The sequence below is a fragment of the Diorhabda sublineata genome, chromosome 2, assembly GCF_026230105.1.
Source record: "Diorhabda sublineata isolate icDioSubl1.1 chromosome 2, icDioSubl1.1, whole genome shotgun sequence".
NCBI classification, from domain to species: domain Eukaryota; kingdom Metazoa; phylum Arthropoda; class Insecta; order Coleoptera; family Chrysomelidae; genus Diorhabda; species Diorhabda sublineata.
Window position 1 is genome coordinate 19,635,111 of NC_079475.1, and position 19,769 is coordinate 19,654,879.

Sequence of the window (19,769 nt, forward strand, 5' to 3'; positions counted from 1 at the left end):
TCAGTCAATAAGTCTCCAGTTTAATGGACAATAGTTTTGTTCATTAAAGTTTTATATAGTGAGTTTTTAAATAGTAGAAAAGAATAATTCCAAGCGTTGATTAAATATTACTTTTTAATCATAAAAAATACCGTTGAGACAAGTAGTTTGGTCATAAAGGCACCAACGATCCGGATGTATAAAAGATAAAAAAGTCCTGAAAAGTGTATACATGACCATGGATTCGCCATTACTCACTGTTACTCATTCGAGTGAGGTGGACTCGTTTGAAATGAGTAAAATCGCCACAACAGACATGGTATTTTTGAATACATATTGTTCATTGATTATTTGATGAGGGGAAAAAACTTTTACAGTGACTTATTACCGTATCTAATTGAACAGATTAAAGTGGCCTCTTATTCAGAGCAAAATCTCTTTTACCATGACAAGTTGTTAAAAACGATGGTCAGATTCATGAATTGAACTCTGAATTGCTTCCACACCCACTACACTCTCCAGATCTGCTCCCAATAACTACTGGCTGTTTTTAGACCTGATAAAAAGCTTAAGTAAAAAAGTACAAACAAATGAGGAAGTCATCATTGATAGAGAAGCCTATTTTCAGAAAATTGTACTATAAAAATGACATATGAAGATTGAAAATAGATAGCACAGAGAAGTTGGTGAGAAATGGTCCAGCAAGATTGAAAAGTCGAAATATTGAGTGTATAACTCTTAAAAGAAAATATCTTGATCTATAAATCGAAATTTGGCTAAAAAACTTGTTTTATCTTTACTGGACCAAGTCCTTTTGAATGATGATTATTAATTAGTGTCATTTCAACGACTTGAAAAAAGAGTTCCAAGCAAACAAATATTGATAAAATGAGACAGCCATTTTACTACCAATTAAATCCCATCAGTACGTTCTAATACCTCTAACGAGTGATGTATAAGTAAAAAAGCTTGAAGAATTCATTTATTGAATTTAAATTGAAAGCATTATACTAGAAAAAGAAGAAGAAAAGTTCTTTATTGTCAAAACATTTACAATTTATAGACAATAGCTTGTAAATAACTATAGAACAAACACATATAACTAAATAATTACAAAAATGAAATTAAATCTAATTATGAAGTATACACAACAAAAATACAATAAATAACGATATTACTCTTTAAAATGTACATTGTGAGAATTTTATAATGTAATATATACAATAATCCTAAAACATGTAATAATTTAAATTAAAAGTATGTAGAATGCTCAGTAGGTACTTTCCAGGAAATATGCCTTTAAATTCTTACGAAATGCGGGAAAAGATGTTATAGATTTGATTTCGATTGGCAAATGATTGTGAATTTTTTCGCGTTGTACAATATCGAGCCCTTTATTAATTCTGAGCATGAAGTAGGCAGATAAAGATCGTGCTTCACAGTCTCACAGTTGATAGAACAATAATCTTTTTAAAATAGGAGAAGCGTACTTACGGATTCAGATATGAATAAGGAAGGGAGAGTCAATATTTTGAATCTTCTAAAGAATTCCCGGCAGTGAGTACTACTGTTTAATCTGAGTAAATAACTAAAAACTCTCTTCTGTAGTTTGAAGATTAGCTAAAATTGAGTCTCACAATACATATCCCAGAAGGAAAGGGCATATCGGAGATTGATAGTAGAGGTTGATAAGTCCTTGGAACCTGATTTTAGCGCAAAACAAGTAGAACTTAATTTTATCAATAAAGCGACGATATGTAACTACCATTTCAAAAAATTGTCCTCAACATACCCTGAAAATTTTACAGATTCGACAAAGTCAATGGTGATATTATTTAGTACAAAGTACAAAACTTTAGTTTTAGAAACGTTGAGATTCAGAAATATTATATATTTTTATTGTAGTAGCAGGTAAAGCACCAGCAAAATCAGGATGGACTCAAGAATTTGCGGAAAAATTAGTTGCTTCCATCATCAAGAATATCCAACTTAACATTAAACATATTCATATTAGATATGAAGATAAAGTAACTAATTCAAAATTTCCATTTGCATTTGGTGTCACTTTAGATCAGCTCATCGTGGAAAGTACTGATTCTAATTGGAAAAAAACAATTTCTGATGATATTGTTAAAATTTATAAGGTAAAGAGTATTAGTTAGATACCAGATTTAAACAATAGATTTCAATTCAATTTTTGTATCAACAAAATTTTTAATAGAAAAAGTGTAGTTAAATTTGTTTTGTCCTAAAATTGTGTGAAAATATTGTCCAACATTTATGTAGTTCAAATAATATGGAAATTATGATTTTTTAAAACAAGTTTGTTCATCGATTATTTCTTGTTTAACATGCAAAATGTAGTACTTTTTTATTACATATCGTTTCAGTATATTCAAATTTCTATATTATATTAAAAGAATCCCATTAATATCTTTCATGACATACTTGATCTATGCACTGTAAATCATAGCAAGGTTTACTACATTTTATGTATATTAAGTATTCTAAACTCAAATGCAGGATTCATAACACTGGAGGAATTAATGACCATTGGTCACGCTTCTGATTTTTTGTCATTGTTTACTTATACTATCATCCTTTGCCAGATAATCACTACTTCTTATCCTTTTCTTATCTCTTGAATGGTGTTTATTCAAGCTTGAGACTAACACCATGGATTTGAAATTTGAAAAAAATACACTTCATAGAAAAAAAAATTAACTCAGTTTTGATGATTTTTAGATCCTTTACTTGCAAAGTTTGTCTGTCTATCTAAATTGTAAGACCTCTCTATATGGAGATCTTCCCGTTGTTCAGATGTTGAAAAAGTTGGAACTTGGAATTGCCACCAAATCACATATGCCAGAAGGGTTTACATATAGTAAGTCTTTTAAACTGTTGTGGCCTATTTACTGTTTTTGTTTGATATTAATTTATATAAATGTTTTCACTTCCTAAATTTTTTTATTGAGTGACATAAATTAAATAGAAGATAAGTTAGACATTTTTTGGGCTAATTAGTTATTTATTTAGTTCTGGGACCAATTAACTCTTCTGCTCGTTTAATCATGAATCAAAAACCGGAATTAGATGATCCGTCTTACTCAATACCGAAGTTCCATTTTAATTTGCAAATGGAAACTCTTTACGTCGGCATAAATAAATGTCAATACCGAGATATAATATCATTGGTGGATTCTATGGGTAGAATGACGAAAGGTTTGCCATATCGCAAATATAGGCCAAATATAACGGAGTATAAAGGTCACTACCACGAATGGTGGAAATTTGCAATCACAGCTGTTTTAGAAGATGTTAGAAGAAAAAGAAGAGATTGGAATTGGGATCACATTTTAAATTATAGGCAGATGTGTAAGGAATATCATACTTTATTTACCGCAAAGCAACAGAAAAAGCAGGTGAGTTTCTATTTTATACAAACTTACTAATCACTTGAAATGATTTGTATTGCATTTGTGTTTATTTTCAGTTAAAACCGGATGAAACTGATAGGCTCATTACATGTGAAAAGACATTAGATTTAACTAATCTCATCATAATTAGACAACAGGTGAAAGCTGAAGCAGTGAAAGAAGCTCAGACACAGGGAAAACAATCTTGGTGGGATTGGGCGTGGGGTTCTAAATCAAAAGGCAGTATAGATAGTTCAAAAATTGATATTAGTGAGTATTCACAACTCAACTATAAACTATTACATATTGAAAATATTTAAAACGAATTGTTCCATTTACAGTTGACCAATTTAAGAGGGAAATGACACCAGAAGAAAAAGAGAACTTGTATAAAGCCATTGGATATCAAGAAAACGCAGCCCCCACTGAATATCCAGAAGAGTACGTCGATTTATCATGTGCGTTTTTGTTGAAGTCACTTATAGTCGAATTATCTGATATAACTCGGGAAGAAAGTTTCATTAGAGTTCTCAAAATTGATCTTAATACAGTCAGATGTAAATTAGAAACAAGACCCGCTGCTTCAGCTGTAAAGTAAGTTGCACAAAATATTCAGTTATTCATTCAATTAAATATTCTATTTGGATTATGGCTAGCGTTTGGGGCGCCTACATATCCCTTTATTGGGGTGGATTACTCCCCTTGTTCTTTTGTTGTAGTTTTTTCTTGGTCCTAGCTTCGTTTGTCAGCTTTCTCCATTCTTTTCTGTTTTTGGGTTTGGCTTTCCAGTCTACTATTTCTAGGTTTTTGGTATCTTATTCAATTTTGTTTGTTGATCAGCCTCTACCTCTTGGCCATAGAGGTATCTATTGTGTTATTCTCCTCACCATTTCTGTAGGTTACATACCTGATTATATTTTCTATTCCCAGTTCTTCTATTTCTTTATTTTTCTTCAATCTTCTCTACATCTCCTGTAATATTTGATCCGATTATAGTTCTCAGTATTTTTCGATTATCTTCAGGTCTTCTTTCTTTTTATCTATGACAGTTGTTTACATGGCTTATACAATCACTGGTCTTTTTAATGTTTTATATATTTTTATTTTGCTTTTTTTACTAATATTTCTGCTTTTGAGTAACTTTATTTTTTCCAGATGTTCGATATCCTATTTGTATTCTCTCTATTGTTAATCCTAGATAATTGAAGGAGGAAACAGTTTCAATTACGTATTTCTGTGTCCTTCATGTTTTTGGTTTTTGATTGGTTTATTTCTAGACCGACTTTTCCTGCTTCTGTTTCCAATTTGTTGATTGCCTTTATTAGATCTTCTCTTGTATTAGCCAATATTGTTATATCGTCTGCGTATGCTGCTGTTTGTATTCTCAAAAATCATATTAAACCAGGTTGGAGAGATCGAGTCGCCTTATTTGGCTCCTTTGTTTATTTTTATTCTGTTAGTGTTTCCAGATATCTTACTTTGGCTTTCGTGTTTTGTAATAATATAACTTTTATTAATATCTTTAATTTTCTGGGGATAATGTACATAGTTTCATCAAATTAGACAAAATCCATGGTTTTTTCATTAACCTACCCATTTTGTTGTTACTATTGTTTTCATTTTGTTTCATGATTCTCGACAATTTCGCATTAACTAGTGATTTGAATCAATATACTTCTTTTCTGAGATCATAATTCATCATAGATGTACAGATAAAGCAATCTTGGAATGAGAAATATAATTGGGGTTTGGATCAATAAAAGATTGACATTAACGCCGACAAAACGCCATTTTTTATATATACTCGCACTCACAGGAGTATTATAGGCAAATGAATGTAACGATATAGATATATTACTCTAGAAAATTGCTCGAAAATCCACCATAGAAAATAAAAAGTTGCACAAAAAAGCAAATATAAAAAAATGTTTTATAGTACGATATAAGGGGCCCTTAGTCTGTTTCAGACTTGATATAATTGAAGTATTATGGCATGCCTTACGTATTTGTTTTGGTTTGTCAGTTATTTATTTTAAATCCACTATAATTCGGATGGGAAACAGCGAAAACAAGTGGAGGTATGAATAGTAATTGACACAAAGAAAATATTAGAAATATTATAAGAATATAACAAAGAAAACCACAAGTAAAAAAGGTCAAAAGGTAGACTAAAATCTAAATCGAAGGAACAAGTAAAAGAAGACATCAGAAAGATTATGGTAACAAATTATAGAGATAGTATATAAAAACAGATAACAAATTTGCATTAAGAGAAAACGAGCAGCGTCAAAATGAATTCATTAAAAAAATACTAAAGGAATTAAAAAGAAGGTTCAAATTGATGCCCATCTTGATCAATGCAATTACGGCAACGTATCTCAACGGAGAGGCAGGTCCGGCAAAGCATGTCAAGCTGTCCGTAAAGAGTTTCAAATTCTTTTTCAATTGCAGTTTGGAGGTTGGGAAGGGTACGTGGTCCTCTTGCAAAAACGCGGTCCTTGAGAAGGTCCCTCAGCAAGATATAACAAGATGTCACATGACCGTGCGGGCCACTCAACGAATCCTCTTCTGCCTCTCCATTTGATCGTTGTCTATCCGTCCAAGTAAATCTTGGAGCATTTCCAGACAACTTTGTCGTGTCACATGACCTTCAAAATATACGGACCCACGAGACTTTCCGTGTGGACACCTGCCGATTTTTCGAGAGCGTTACCTGACTTATGCCCTCCTCAGGTCGACCTGATGGCGGCACAAGTCAGATAATATAGTATGCTTATTCAGTAAAATATTTCCTACTATATTTCAACAATAATTTGTCTGAAATTGGGTTCATTAGTCTCTGCTTTTTCCTAACCTGAAATGGTATCTCGTGTTTTGTGGCTTGTAGCAACTACAAGCTAACACGATTAATACCAGCTAATTCAAGTACAAAAAAGTTGATAATCATTCATTTAATAAATCAAATTTATTTATACTATATTCCTATTTAAGGAATTTTCTCCTCTATGCTTTAATTGGTCGAATATTTCTGGTCTTTTTATATGTCTCAGCTAGTTATTTTAACCAAATAATGTAAAATAGTGTATTAACCTTAAAAAAAAAATATTAAACTAAAAAAAATAACCTATTACAGGATTAATAGACAAAAATCTATACCTACCATGATTTTTTAGGGTTCAGGTGAAGGTAGATGATTTAACCGGAGAAGGTTATCATCAAGAAGATTTCATACCTTATTTGATAATATCTGAAACTAAGAATCGTCAAGGTCTTCTTGAAGTTTTATTTGAAAAAAATCCTTTGGATAAGACTTGTGATCAACGAATACATGTAACAGCGTTACCTCTTAAAATTGTATATGATGCCACTACAATAAATAGAGCAGTGAAGATTTTCGAGATTCCTCCAGATTCAAATTTAGAACAGTAAGTACACTTATTATTCTATAATTTCAAATTATAATGCTGATTATATATTCATTAATCCTTCATATTTAATAGGACTAATACTGTACGTTTCTTGGCCTTCAATAAATATTTTTATTTTCAGGATAACAGATGTAGCTGCACATAAATTAACTGATATAAAAGAAATGTCATCTTTGGGCCTTCAATATGCTGTTGAAAAACGACCTCTTATAGATCTTAATATCGATTTACAAGCGCCATTGTTAATTTTACCTTATGGTGGAAAATATACTGGTAGTGAAAATGTTTTATTGGCAAATTTGGGAAGAGTGAAAATATTTTCTTTTGGCCAAAGGTTAGTCCGATTGTTTGCTCAACTTTTTATATGTGACATAATTGATTACATTATAATTCAATATTATTTTATTTAACTGAAGTTAAAAATTTAGATTCGACTTCATTCTACAATTTCCAAGTACTAAGGGTGATATAAAAATACAGTGAATTATTTCAATAAAACAAAGTGAAAATCCCAAATTACTGCCTATGCTAGCAATGCACTTATTTCGAGGTCGAATCCATGACTGCAAGATTTTTGAAAGGCTTATTTGAAATGACGAATCAAATGCCACTTGTGGCACGGCGCGTTTCAGCTCAACTTTCGCCAAGGTTCTAGTACCGCAATGACATTTTTGCACGTTATCATTTGTTATTAAGATCGAAGAATATCCTAACAATACCTCATCCTTAGCTGCTTCGTTTTCAATATTAAATCACTTATACCTCTTTAAAGCAATATCCAAACATTGTCATAGATAAAGTTTTACCTTTAATGAGCTTTTTGGTACTTTTCTCTAACCAGAAACAAAACTGCATTGTTTAAGATCCCTATTTTCAAGTAGACACTGCTGGTTCTAACTAATCTCTGCTTATCTCAACACACGAAGACACATTCCTTGAAATAAATGTATCTTAGGTAATTGTTGTTATAAAAATGTTTTCCCCATATTTTTGAGGAAATCGATATTCCTTACATTATCTTCTATTGAAAGTGTAAAAATTATATCTATAGAAAATATTAAAACTATTTTCAAGGGGTTCAAAGAAAACCTTTTCAGGCGTAGAACCGTCTTCTCTTCTACCCATACTTACCAAGCTATTCTGTCTCTGGCAAGTCCTTTCATATTCTTCAAAGACTTCTTACTCATCCTTCTATAATGATAACAACAGTTCTCTTAAAATGTTTTTTTAGAACTTTTCCATTATTTATCAAAAGTTTCTCAACTTCTATCATATTTTTTGACCTATCCTAGTATATCCCATTCCAAAAATATGTTACTGCGTCTGATTGTTTTATTTATAGTTTGGTTGTGAATTTCCTTATATTTTTTAAGAAATGAATAGATGACTCCTATTCTACTATCTATTTTTTACATTTTTATAAATTTTTCAGTTTTTTTTTTATTTCTTGTTAATTCGGTTCTTGTGCTACTCAGTAAACTTTTTAGGTGTCATTAAATCTCCTTCGGATTAAATGATCAATCTATTAAAGCTTGTTTTTTTAAGGATCTCATCTGAAAAAGTTAAACTTTTAAGTGACGAAGGAAAATCGAAAACGGAAATTTTAGAATATATGCAAAAGAACTGTTACGACAATTTCAAATTGGAATTGACTAACGTACAAATATTAGCTGCTCAAAGTGATGAAAATTGGAAAGAAGCATTGGTAACAGGCATATCTAAGATGCATTTACTTAAACCTGTTTCTGTATCTGTCACATTTTCTTCATGTATTATTACAGACGATCCGAGTTTACCTTTGAATAAAATAAATGGAGTAATTCCTTCTATTGACGTTGTTGTGTCTGATGCTAGGTTATTGTTGCTAGTAGCTTTAGTTACAAGCATTCAGTTTCCTGGCGGAGATATTCCAGAAACTCAGCCTTTGGTAAGTTAAGCTTTTTATTATGTATAACAATCTATGACTTACTGTTGAAAACGTTTCACGTTTATGGAAAGTTTAGCCTCTAGAAGTATTCAAATTTAGTAATTTGTCCTTTGTTTCATATGATTGCAATTACATGGAACTCTATATTTATTATTTAAAGTACAGTTTTTTAATGGTAATTGATTATATTTGAAGTATAACTTAAATTCACAATTATTGAAATATATTTATCGATAGGCTTTAATGATTTATTTGCTAGTTACTAGCAAACTTGGTGCAATTTCGACAATTATTATTCATAAACTATTTGATTTGTTAGCTCCATAGAACATACCCTTAGAAGAAAAGCAAACTTAGTTGTTATTCATTTTCATCTAGTTCTGATGTCGCAGTTTCCTGAATTAACGGTAAAAAAACATGTTAGACCTGGGACACTTTTATTTACAACATAATACTTACTTACATTTTCAACTATATCAAGGAAAATTATTAGTCATGACTACAATATAACTTTTAAAATAAGAACTAACAAAATACAGATTTTTCTAACAAACAAATTGAATAGTATAATATGTAAATAAATACTAACCAGAAATGAAACAGTAAAATAATATCATTACAACGATATAGTACTTTCATTTTGGGTTTTAACAAACAAGTGTCGAAAATTCTTAACCAATTCATAAACGTGTCTCAAAATCAAACCAAGAAAATAAATCAATTAAACATAATGCAGAAAAATAAACATAAAAATTTTGAAAAACAAAAATAAATATTCTCCCTGTAAACAAACCAACAAAATTGTAAAATAAATCAGCTTTCTTTTTAAACAACAAAATAATTTGATTCCATCAGATAACATCTCCCTGTCCTCCATTTCCATTAAGTGATTAAACTGCTTATGAAGTACAGTTCACTCCATACAAACCGGAAAAAATAAAGGATACAGCAGCCAAATATTTTTCTTGTAATAAACTATATCAATTTGTCACAGTTGAAGTGATAAGAAGTAGCACTGAAGTAAAGAATTTCTGGTGTTTTTTAATAGATGAGGAACATCATATATATTCATAAATCATAAATGGAAGTAGACAATGAAGATGCAGATGAGAGGTAGGATTAGATGGGACTGCTTTATAATTCAAATGTTTCCTATTGAAATTTGTAAAATTACTTTCCAGAAAATTATTTCCACACAAGCAATAACTTGTTGAGCTTGGAATTTTACAAATTTTCTCCCATTTAGTATACACACCAGGAAAGTATTTGGGAAATCTAAAAAAACCCTTCGTCGTCTAGGGCTATGCTCCCTACCTGGCTCTAAAACAAATGAGAAATTGTATCGTATTGAAATCTGGCGGGAATTCAGATATTCAGTAATGACACATTTTTATTACAATAGCGTCATTATTGGCATGTGGCAGAACTAAATTTGTGTTGCCGAGATTAAAATACAAGTTGACCTTCTTTTTGGTATGTTCTGTAGTTAACACTATCATGTGATTAGTCACTTGAATCAGGTGCTTGTTTAGGTTTTTATTAGATCAGTTCTATAGATTTTGGGGGTTCCTCTCCTCCAAAATTATTAGATGAACTAAATTTTATAATAGAATATAGTCTTATCTTTGACTGGTTTAATTTAGGTTCGTGGAATAATATTATGTCAGTTATATTTCTCTTTAAAAGGTTGATGAACATGACCACAACAACAAAATATATTATCATAATATATTAAGTATACATGTATATTTCAGAAAAAAGCTGCTTCAAGTACATTATTGTTGAAATACAAAGAAATGCAAGCCACCGGAAAACAAACCAAACAACTTATAGATAATTTAGAACATCATGAATCCAATGTGCAATTTATTACTCTGCAAGCTGAATTTGAAATGTCTAGTAAGTTTTTTTTGTTTAATTCTTTAACTGCAATATTGTTTTACGACATATTGATTTATGTTATTTTTACAGAAGTTTCCTTATTTGTTATACATCAAGAGACAACCGTATCAGAAAAACAGCTTGCTACTTTCAGAGTAGACAGTATAAAATGTAATTTACAACAACAAACCTACGTTACGAATATTTCCATGATGTTAGGTGGTGTTGAATTGGTAATGGATCGAGGGTTTGAAAAAATCAAAATTATTGAAACTCCTATTGGCAAAAACGAAAAAAATCATTCTCTGTTTAAAGTTAATTTTATACAGGTAAACTTTCTATTATTAGTACACACATTTTACGATTAATTTCTTCCAATAATGTTATAAAATGATACATAAATTAATATTACTGTTTGTTACTACTTTTTATAGTCCTTTGCTTCTTACAACAAAGAGCACAATTTATTCTTAACCTTTTACTGTTTTTGTTGGCTTATGGCTACCGAATATTACTCACGAATTTATCACTTTGTTTAGGAATTATTTCTCACAATTGTTTAGAATTATCCTGTTTCGTGGAATTAGTCTGTAATGATACTGATTACTCACATTTCAAACTTTAATTATAATAAAACGACAAATAATAAAAAATGTTAGCAATTGCAATAAAATCATATGCTCTTTGTAGGTTGATAAATAGTAGATGTGTCGATATATGACTTGTGGTGCAGCTAAACCAAATTAAATATCTGTACTTAAATATCAACTAACTCAACCCTCTTCATTGACTCGGGGTCTTATTGCTACTTTACTGGCTCTATGGAACTTAATTCTGTAGAAAAAATCCTAAAAAGTATGGCTCTTCTTTAGAAAGCTATCCACTTTGCATTATGCACTTTTTGAAATCCTTTGGTATCATCATTCAACAAGAGAAATCTAATTATTCACCCATTCTTTTAGGTGGATCCAAAATATTGCGATTTCCATTCCACTTACAAATCGTGCGAGTCCAGTCTTCTTTTAGATTTTGATGTTTTGAACATCATACTTCATCAAGAAGGATTGTTATCATTAATGAATTTTGCTACCGATATCCAAAATCAAATAGCGGCTTCTACCACAGAAAAACAAAACAGTCTGCAAGATAGGATTGCAACAACCCGAGATGACTTTGGATTTGTATCCAAACTTGCATCTATAGGTGAAGAGTTTGTTGAAATTCCAGCTAAGGAAATCAAAAGTGAGTAATTGAACATTATATGAATGTTATTCGAATAATAAATGACATTGTTTGTTACAGAACGATCAAAAAAGAAGAAAAAAATGGTCGAAACTATCAAAATTAAAATAAATTCTGCTTTGAAAGAGGTATCTGTAAAGTTTTGCTCTGACACCGCAGACATTTCTAGTGTAGCTATAAGCGGTGCAAATGCCACAGTCATTGTGAAAGACAATTATACACAAGTAAATGCTACATTACAAGATATTACAGTTCTGGATTTAAACCACAAAAGTGTACATAAGTTGGTGAGTTTATGTAAAGATAATTTTGATTATTCATTATTTTGATATAATAGAACAATGCTTTGATGAAGGGTAGAAAATAATTAGATTTTTTGTGGTGCTTATAGTGTTGTCAACAAAAAACTCACCTGAACCAAAAATCTTAGAAGTTGTACATTCTTATGATCTCTTATACTTGTTTCACTGCTGATCACAACTGTATATTTGTGTAGTTGTGACACAACATTATAAACATATCATTATCTGCATTCAAACTGATTGTTTCAGCATAAGTGGTATTTCCTATGTTGTTTACATTATAATTACATTTTATTTGCAGTAATTTAATTATTGGTAACTGGTTGTCATACAGTTTTACATAAAATTAGTGACTCCCTTTTTATGATTAAGAATGCACATTGTTTATCGATCTTATCTCTACAACACCCTGCGTTTTTTGCATTACTCCGAAACTTTTCGCCTGGTGAGAATGACGTTAGCTGAGACCAAGAGCAAAGATAGCGGGTGAGATCTCATGAGAGTTCCAAATAGCATGAGGTCTTAGGCAAGGAGACGCCTTCTCGGGTACTCTCTTTAACCTGACACCAAAACGAGTCTTCCGATATATCGAAGTTAATAGAGGAGGAACTCTGCACAACAGAACAGTGTAGTACCTGGCATTGATCTATTCAGTTGAAGGGAGCGTGAACTGAAGGAAAGCTTGAGGATCTGGATGAGGATTCCTGTAGAGAGAGACTCGCCAATACGTGGTTATGTCAAGGAACCGAAGAACTCCCCAGGGTGTTTTGAAGTAGGCTTGTATAAGTTTGAAAATGTACGGATGGAAATAAGAGAACGTGTGAAAACGGGGAAAATAGCATACTTCAATCTACAATGACTACTTAAGTCAAGTTTGGAGAACGAAAAACTGGATCTATCGCAGAATTCTTGACCCCTGCTAGCGAGACTTGAGTCGGAATTTTTAGATTCTCATGTACACTTCCGCTCGCAAATTTGTTACACGAGCGACTAGTTACGGCAAATATCGGTGTATTAGTGTATTTTGTCAAAATAGTTTCTAGTTCTGTGCTTGTGCTGTCAATTAAATATATTATATTTTAAAAAGAACCTAAAACATCTCAAATAAATATAAGTAATTTTTCCCTTACTTTCTTCTAATATCATTTAACTCAGGAATTGTTTGTAGTTTATATAAATCAAAACCAAATAAAAAGTAAAACAGTTCTTACTACTGCAGTTTTTACAGGTTCGTCCAGATATATTCTCATTGTGTCAAAACATATCTAAAATTTTCATTGGTTAGCCGAAATATTTTTTTAAATTGGTCATCACTGAGTTGTATTAGAGGGTCTCTTAAAACAACTCAATGGAGCTCTGCAAAAATTTCTTCAGCTTCTTCTAGATCTTCCAGCAGTCCAATATACAGAAGATCATCCATTAATACAATCCCTCACATATGACTATAATTATAAATGATTCATTTACAATTATAATTTTTACAACACAGTTTTAATAAAAAATTAGAGGTTAGAATTGTCTATTTAAATGCGAATGCGACTGTAATGAAGCATTCCTGTTTGGTGGGAGCGTTCCTATTGCGAGGAGAAGGCATGTCTGGGCCACTTGGAGCGTATGTCTCAGGAGCGGGGAGTGCGCAAAGCGTACCGACAGAGGCCCGAGGGCCGGGGACTGCCTGGCCGACTGCGCAAACGATGGATGGATGATGTCGAAGAGAATCTTCGGGAGCTGGGTGTGAGGAGGTGGAGACTTCGAGTGTTGAACAGTGATGACTGGAAGAATGTGGTGGACGAGGTCAAGGCTCTTTGAGGGCCGTAGTATGAGTAGTAATACTAGTAGTAGCATGCACTAGCTTGGACAAGTGATCCTAACAAAACTTTACATTTTTTGGATTCCAGTGTTATTGAATCAACATAAAATGATGATTGATTGTTATCTGATCATATACCTTTTGTAATTCTATGGTAACCAGAAGTACTTTCAAAAACAACAAATTTGGTAATAAAGTTAGTCTCAAAGCACTTGAAGAAATGGAAAAAGTTACCAAAACAATAGTCAAAGTGAAACAAGAAAATAGAAGCTTGAGTACAAAAGCCTAATATACTAATAGAATTTTAAAATAAAAATAAAATCGGGAAAAACCGGACATCAAAATAATTTCGAGTAAAAAATAATTAACAATTGATAAAGCAATATGCTTCCGACAATATTAAGTAGAATGATGAAGATTAACTTTTCAAATACTTCATAAAATTATTTGAATATTCCAATAACAATTCATTGAGGAAAGAAATGATCACACTGATCCAGAAGTAATTGAAAAAAATCAGAATTATCAACACCTACCCATGTTATTCCGTCGCCTGATTGATAATGCTCCATTAGATTATATGGCTATGTATTGTTACCTCCACCAGTTTGCAAAACTATTTTAACCGACAAAAACATTTCAAATCTCTCAAAGATACTTTTCTTTCAATACATGTAAACTTCATTTACAACTTAGGACTTTCCATGATGCTCATAACACAAGCATATACCTTGGGAATCCGAAAATATTTCCAGAACTACAAAAATTTTAATTGAGATTATCATTAAATTTTGGGTGTGTCATGTTTGGGATGATAGTAATAATAATTTAATTTGGTTTCAATAGATCAGTAATAATTGATAGTCGATACTTTGATACCTATACTAAACAATTTCATTGATATAAACTTCTATATTGACTATATATCTGATTGAGTGGGATAAAGATTTTATGTTCATATTTTTTTGATACATTTTAGATTATGTCACGCTTAGATGGTGAAACTATAACAGCCCAAGTAGTATTAAATAATAATGAAGATACAGAGAGTGATTTACCAGATATAGATGTCAAAGTTCAATTGGGACGTTCCAGAATTGTATTCATGAACTGGTTCGTTTCAAATATGTTGGTAAGTTTATTATTGTTCTAATAAAACAAGTTTGTAATCAATATATCTGAGACAAATATATCTATTTTTTTAGAACTTCCTAAATCAATTCCAATCGGCACAAGAAGCTGTCGTTGAAGCTTCACATAGAGCTGCTGAGGCTGCTAAAGAAAACATGAAGGAAGTATATGATAAGGCAACAAAAATAGCTTTAAATATTGTAGTTAAAGCTCCAATAATTATGGTTCCTATCAATTCCCATAGTTATGACAGTTTGCTGCTGGATATGGGTATTATAACATTAGAAAATAAATTTTTAACTTTGGATGTCAAAAACGAAGAAGATAACCCCGCAGTTATAGATGATTTGAAAATCGGTTTCAAAGAGTTAAAAGTGTCCAGAGTCTTACTAGATCAGCATTATTCTCTTCTTCAAGAACATATTATGTTAAATCCTTTTAATTTTAATTTAACAGTTAAAAGAAACCTTTCTACATCTTGGTACACATCTATACCTGACATTGATTTATCTGGCAACATTGCTTCTATACATGTATGTACTCCTGTTTTATTTCATAACAAAAGATAAGTAATTCACTAATTATAATGCTTCCATTGTTGTGGTTAATACCAACTATCCGATAACTGCTAAATTTAAGTGAAATTACATTATATCCTATTATTACTGGGTTGGCGACAAAGTAATTTATAGTATAAAATAAAACACTTTTTTTAACAAAGAATAATTTTTAATACATAATTTTCATTTTGCTCAATGACCTTTTGCCATCTTTATTTCATTTCATGATTCCGCGCTCATAAAACTTCTCGTCCTTATTAGCGTAAAATTTAACCAAGTCGATTGAAGATCATCATTTGTGAAAGTTTGACCATTAAAAGAAATCTGCGAACTTCGAAGTAAATGGTAATCAAATGGTGCGATATTAGGGCTGTATGTACGTTATCGCGGTGGAAAACTAAACCTTTTCGATTTGATAATTACGCTCGTTTTTCTATGATTACTTCATCCAGTTTCATTAATTGTTGCCAGTAAACATCATAATTGATCAGTTGGTTCCTTGGAAGCAGCTCAAAAAACACAACACCTTTGTAACCATCAAACTGATAGCATGAGCTTTTTTTCTTATTTTTCAGCTTTCGATTTCGATTGTGCTGGTTCATCGTGCTTCATGATCATTTTTGAACTATGTTACTGTACAGGACCCATTTTTCATCACCAGTGATGATTCTTTTTAAAAAAGGGTCGATTACATTTTGTTTAAGGTGCATATCGCAAATGTTGATTCTTTGTGTTAAATGAATTTCTTTCAATTTGTGATATGCCTACATATCAAGAAATTTTAAGTATTTTTCAATTGTTGTGTATGATACATGATGCCGTAACCTCTCGAACAGTTATATGACTTTGATTTGGTCATCAACTTCAGTAGGCCGACCAGAGAGTTATTCATCTTTGAGGGAAAAATCTCCAGAACGGAATTTTTTATACCAAAAGTAATCAGCACCATAGACATCACATATTTATTTGTGAACTGCAGCAGCTTTCTTTCCTTTACAGAAATAAAAAAGTATAATACGCCGAAAATGTTCATTTCTGCACTCCACAACTAATAGCTTTAATAAAAATTACACTCTACCTGCTTCTAAAGTTACGATGTGACCAGTATCACGTGACAAACGGCAAAGTACAGCACTAACGTAATTTATTAAAAAATAATGCGAGGCTCTCTATCAGTAAAAAGCGAAAGTAATTAGTTGCCAACTTTATATATGTAATCAATTTATATAACAGTTTCATTAATTTATTTTTCTCTTTAGATTATGATGGGAAATATTGATTACCAAAGAATCATGGCAATTCTTTCTGGAAATTTATCTGAAGGTAAAGTTGAAGTAACTAATAAAGAATTTGAGGAGGAAGTAAAAGAAGAAGTTCTCAATACTGTTACACCACAAACAGAACATGTTGAAATAGAACATGTAGATGTAGCTACAGAAGCATTAACAAAAATTAAACCTCATGTATTTTTGAAATTTACTTTTACAATGGAAAAGTTTATAATTTCGCTTTATCATAATGCGGATAAGGTAGAGGTCAGTACTTTCATATTCACGGTTTGTGCATTTTTTAATTTCATAAATTTTCTGTAATATTTCCCCTTCCATAATTGTCTATATTCCATTATCGTCATTACATTTTTTATAGTATTATGTTCTTTAGAAATTTTATTTCCACTTAGGCTTAAGATTTTCGAGAACCATATAAATATAGGCGATCTGTAGCTATTACACTTTCTTAATAAATTTCACTCTGTCTACTTTTTAGACCGAAGGATTGTTTTGTGTGGATAAGAATCATCAATTTGCTAAGTTTTCGTTGGAGGGACTTTCTTTAAAAGGCAGGATATTAACAGATGGCTCATTAGTTACATCAATACTATTAATGAATTGTTTAATGGATGATAAAAGACCAGGCCGAGAAGATAAATTAAATAGAATGATAGACAGATCCAGCAAAAAGGAATCATACGAATTTGTTGACGCATCCAGTTCGCCTAAAAGTATGATTGATGTTACTTTCCAACAGAAAGATAACGCAATGTTTGGTAAGTACTTCTGCCGTTTTCGAAATAACAACTGAAACAGTAGCCAAGGTTTGAAATATATTGCCGAATAAATCTTAGTGACTTTGTATCAAAACTAAAGAGATGTTACATTGCCATTATTTTAACATTCACTTCAATATTTGGCAACAGATGTGAGTATTGTCGTGTTAAAATGTAACTTGTGTTTGACACATATTTACAGTCTATATTAATTATATGCATATGTTACAATCAAAATAATAAATTGGTGATTATATGAAATTACCGGTGATTATACATAATCACCACTGAATTTGGAAGATATGATGAATTATTTCATATTTATCAAATTTACCAGTTAATTTAGAAAATATCCAACTCGTAATGGGGAATGTGATAAATTCGGATTATTTTGTAGAAACAAACCAAACTCATATTCTATGGGGGAAAAATCATTCATTTGCACTTAGTTCTTTAGACGTATTAGACTGTTTTATACCTACAAAGCTTGCCAGATTTTTTACATTTGCACTTATCATAATCATCACTAAATTTGGGAAACATCCAACTCGTAATGGTAAATGTGATAGAAATCATTACTTATTAGCAGTGTTCGTGATTTTTTTTTAAATTAGATTTTTTTTATTTAAATTGGATTTTCTTAACAAGGCCTCAAATTTATAGTTATATAATTGAGGTAAATTTCATGCCAGAAGCTACGCCTTTTATATGTATAACATAATTTTCAACACTGATGGATGATTACATTTAACATCAGATTTAAATCAACGAACCTCGCTTATTGGGCCAGTAGAATAAGAGGGCAAGTTTTTTCTGTGTAGTTACAACCTAACCTAATCTAACCACTGTTTGTTTTCTTAGTATCTATAATATCAAGTAATTTGGAGTTAAAACGCTCAAGCAAACGGCCTTATTCAATGTTTTATTTTTGACGAGAGGATAGCGAAAAAATTAGAACTACTTTTGAAATAACGTGGTTGTCACGTGCCAAGCAGTTGCGCAAACTGCACGAATTTTTGTAAAGTTATGGGCTTTTATCATATTCTCCATTACGAGTTGAGGATTTTATAAACTAACCAGTAAATATGAAATAATTTATTATATTTACCAAATTCAGTGGTCATTATGTATAATATATAAATAACTATTACCGTAACTTTTATATCTTTTTCAGCTGATGTTCGAGTTTTTAGTTTTAACATAATTTTATCAATGGAATTCCTTATGAAACTAGCAGATTTTTTCAAATTGCCTGAACATGAGAACGAGATAGGCACTAGTCACGAGAATACAGTCTCTCATATGTCGAAACAAAATTCTGGATTATCTACCAAATCACAAGGATATGCAATGAAAACTAAATCCAAAGCTAAATCAACTACTAATGATGTACAAATGACAGTCAATGTCAAATTGGAGAAACCTGATATAGTTCTTGTCGAACATATGGATAGTATTGACACAAGAGCTCTAATTCTTAATGTTAGTATAAATAAACTAACTTTGCATATTTTTTCTGTCATAATGTTAAAATGACTTTTTCTAGGCGGAAATATTGTTGAAATATCGCGCAGCAGGGACACATCAGGTAGTAAACGGTATAATCAAGGAATTAGAATTATACAGATGTGTATATAATCCTGCTCAACGCTCTCAAACCAGAAGCAATGTACTCCATCCCTTAGATATAAGTTTAGCAGGATCAACACCCCCAGAAAAAGGATTACATTTGGAGGTAAGAATTATATATAACAATTTTTGGGTTGTTATAACTAGTATGGAAAAAATCACCTTTTCATAGCATTCACATCTAAAATAAATATTTTTCCAAAATTGTATATCATTATAAATATTCTTTTTTCATAATATTGCCGAGATATTTCAGTTTATTATGAATCTCTAGTGTCTCAATGTCTCAACATTGTCATTTGTTATTCCATTAATCCATTATTCAAATCTTCAGACAAGTGATAGTCCTCTGGCGATAAAAATTTGAACAAGTGGAATATGCTCCTCTTTTTCCTTTTAAACTCAATTTCATTCAAA

The 19,769-nt window shown here is 31.2% G+C and overlaps 1 protein-coding gene across 2 annotated transcripts in view; it reads left to right on the forward strand.

Moving 5' to 3' along the window:
- LOC130440585 (intermembrane lipid transfer protein Vps13) overlaps positions 1–19,769 on the forward strand; it is a 52,065-nt gene that overhangs the window by 3,488 nt on the left and 28,808 nt on the right. For both annotated transcript variants that reach the window (XM_056773845.1, XM_056773846.1), the window contains exons 4-21: positions 1,885–2,123; positions 2,725–2,863; positions 3,016–3,401; positions 3,473–3,665; positions 3,737–3,989; positions 6,569–6,820; positions 6,945–7,157; positions 8,369–8,750; positions 10,505–10,649; positions 10,722–10,960; positions 11,594–11,873; positions 11,934–12,160; positions 14,965–15,117; positions 15,191–15,649; positions 16,936–17,211; positions 17,444–17,723; positions 18,898–19,205; positions 19,270–19,458. In XM_056773845.1, the coding sequence (XP_056629823.1) occupies positions 1,885–2,123; positions 2,725–2,863; positions 3,016–3,401; positions 3,473–3,665; positions 3,737–3,989; positions 6,569–6,820; positions 6,945–7,157; positions 8,369–8,750; positions 10,505–10,649; positions 10,722–10,960; positions 11,594–11,873; positions 11,934–12,160; positions 14,965–15,117; positions 15,191–15,649; positions 16,936–17,211; positions 17,444–17,723; positions 18,898–19,205; positions 19,270–19,458 (4,613 nt within the window). The remainder of the gene's footprint in view (positions 1–1,884; positions 2,124–2,724; positions 2,864–3,015; positions 3,402–3,472; positions 3,666–3,736; positions 3,990–6,568; positions 6,821–6,944; positions 7,158–8,368; positions 8,751–10,504; positions 10,650–10,721; positions 10,961–11,593; positions 11,874–11,933; positions 12,161–14,964; positions 15,118–15,190; positions 15,650–16,935; positions 17,212–17,443; positions 17,724–18,897; positions 19,206–19,269; positions 19,459–19,769) is intronic.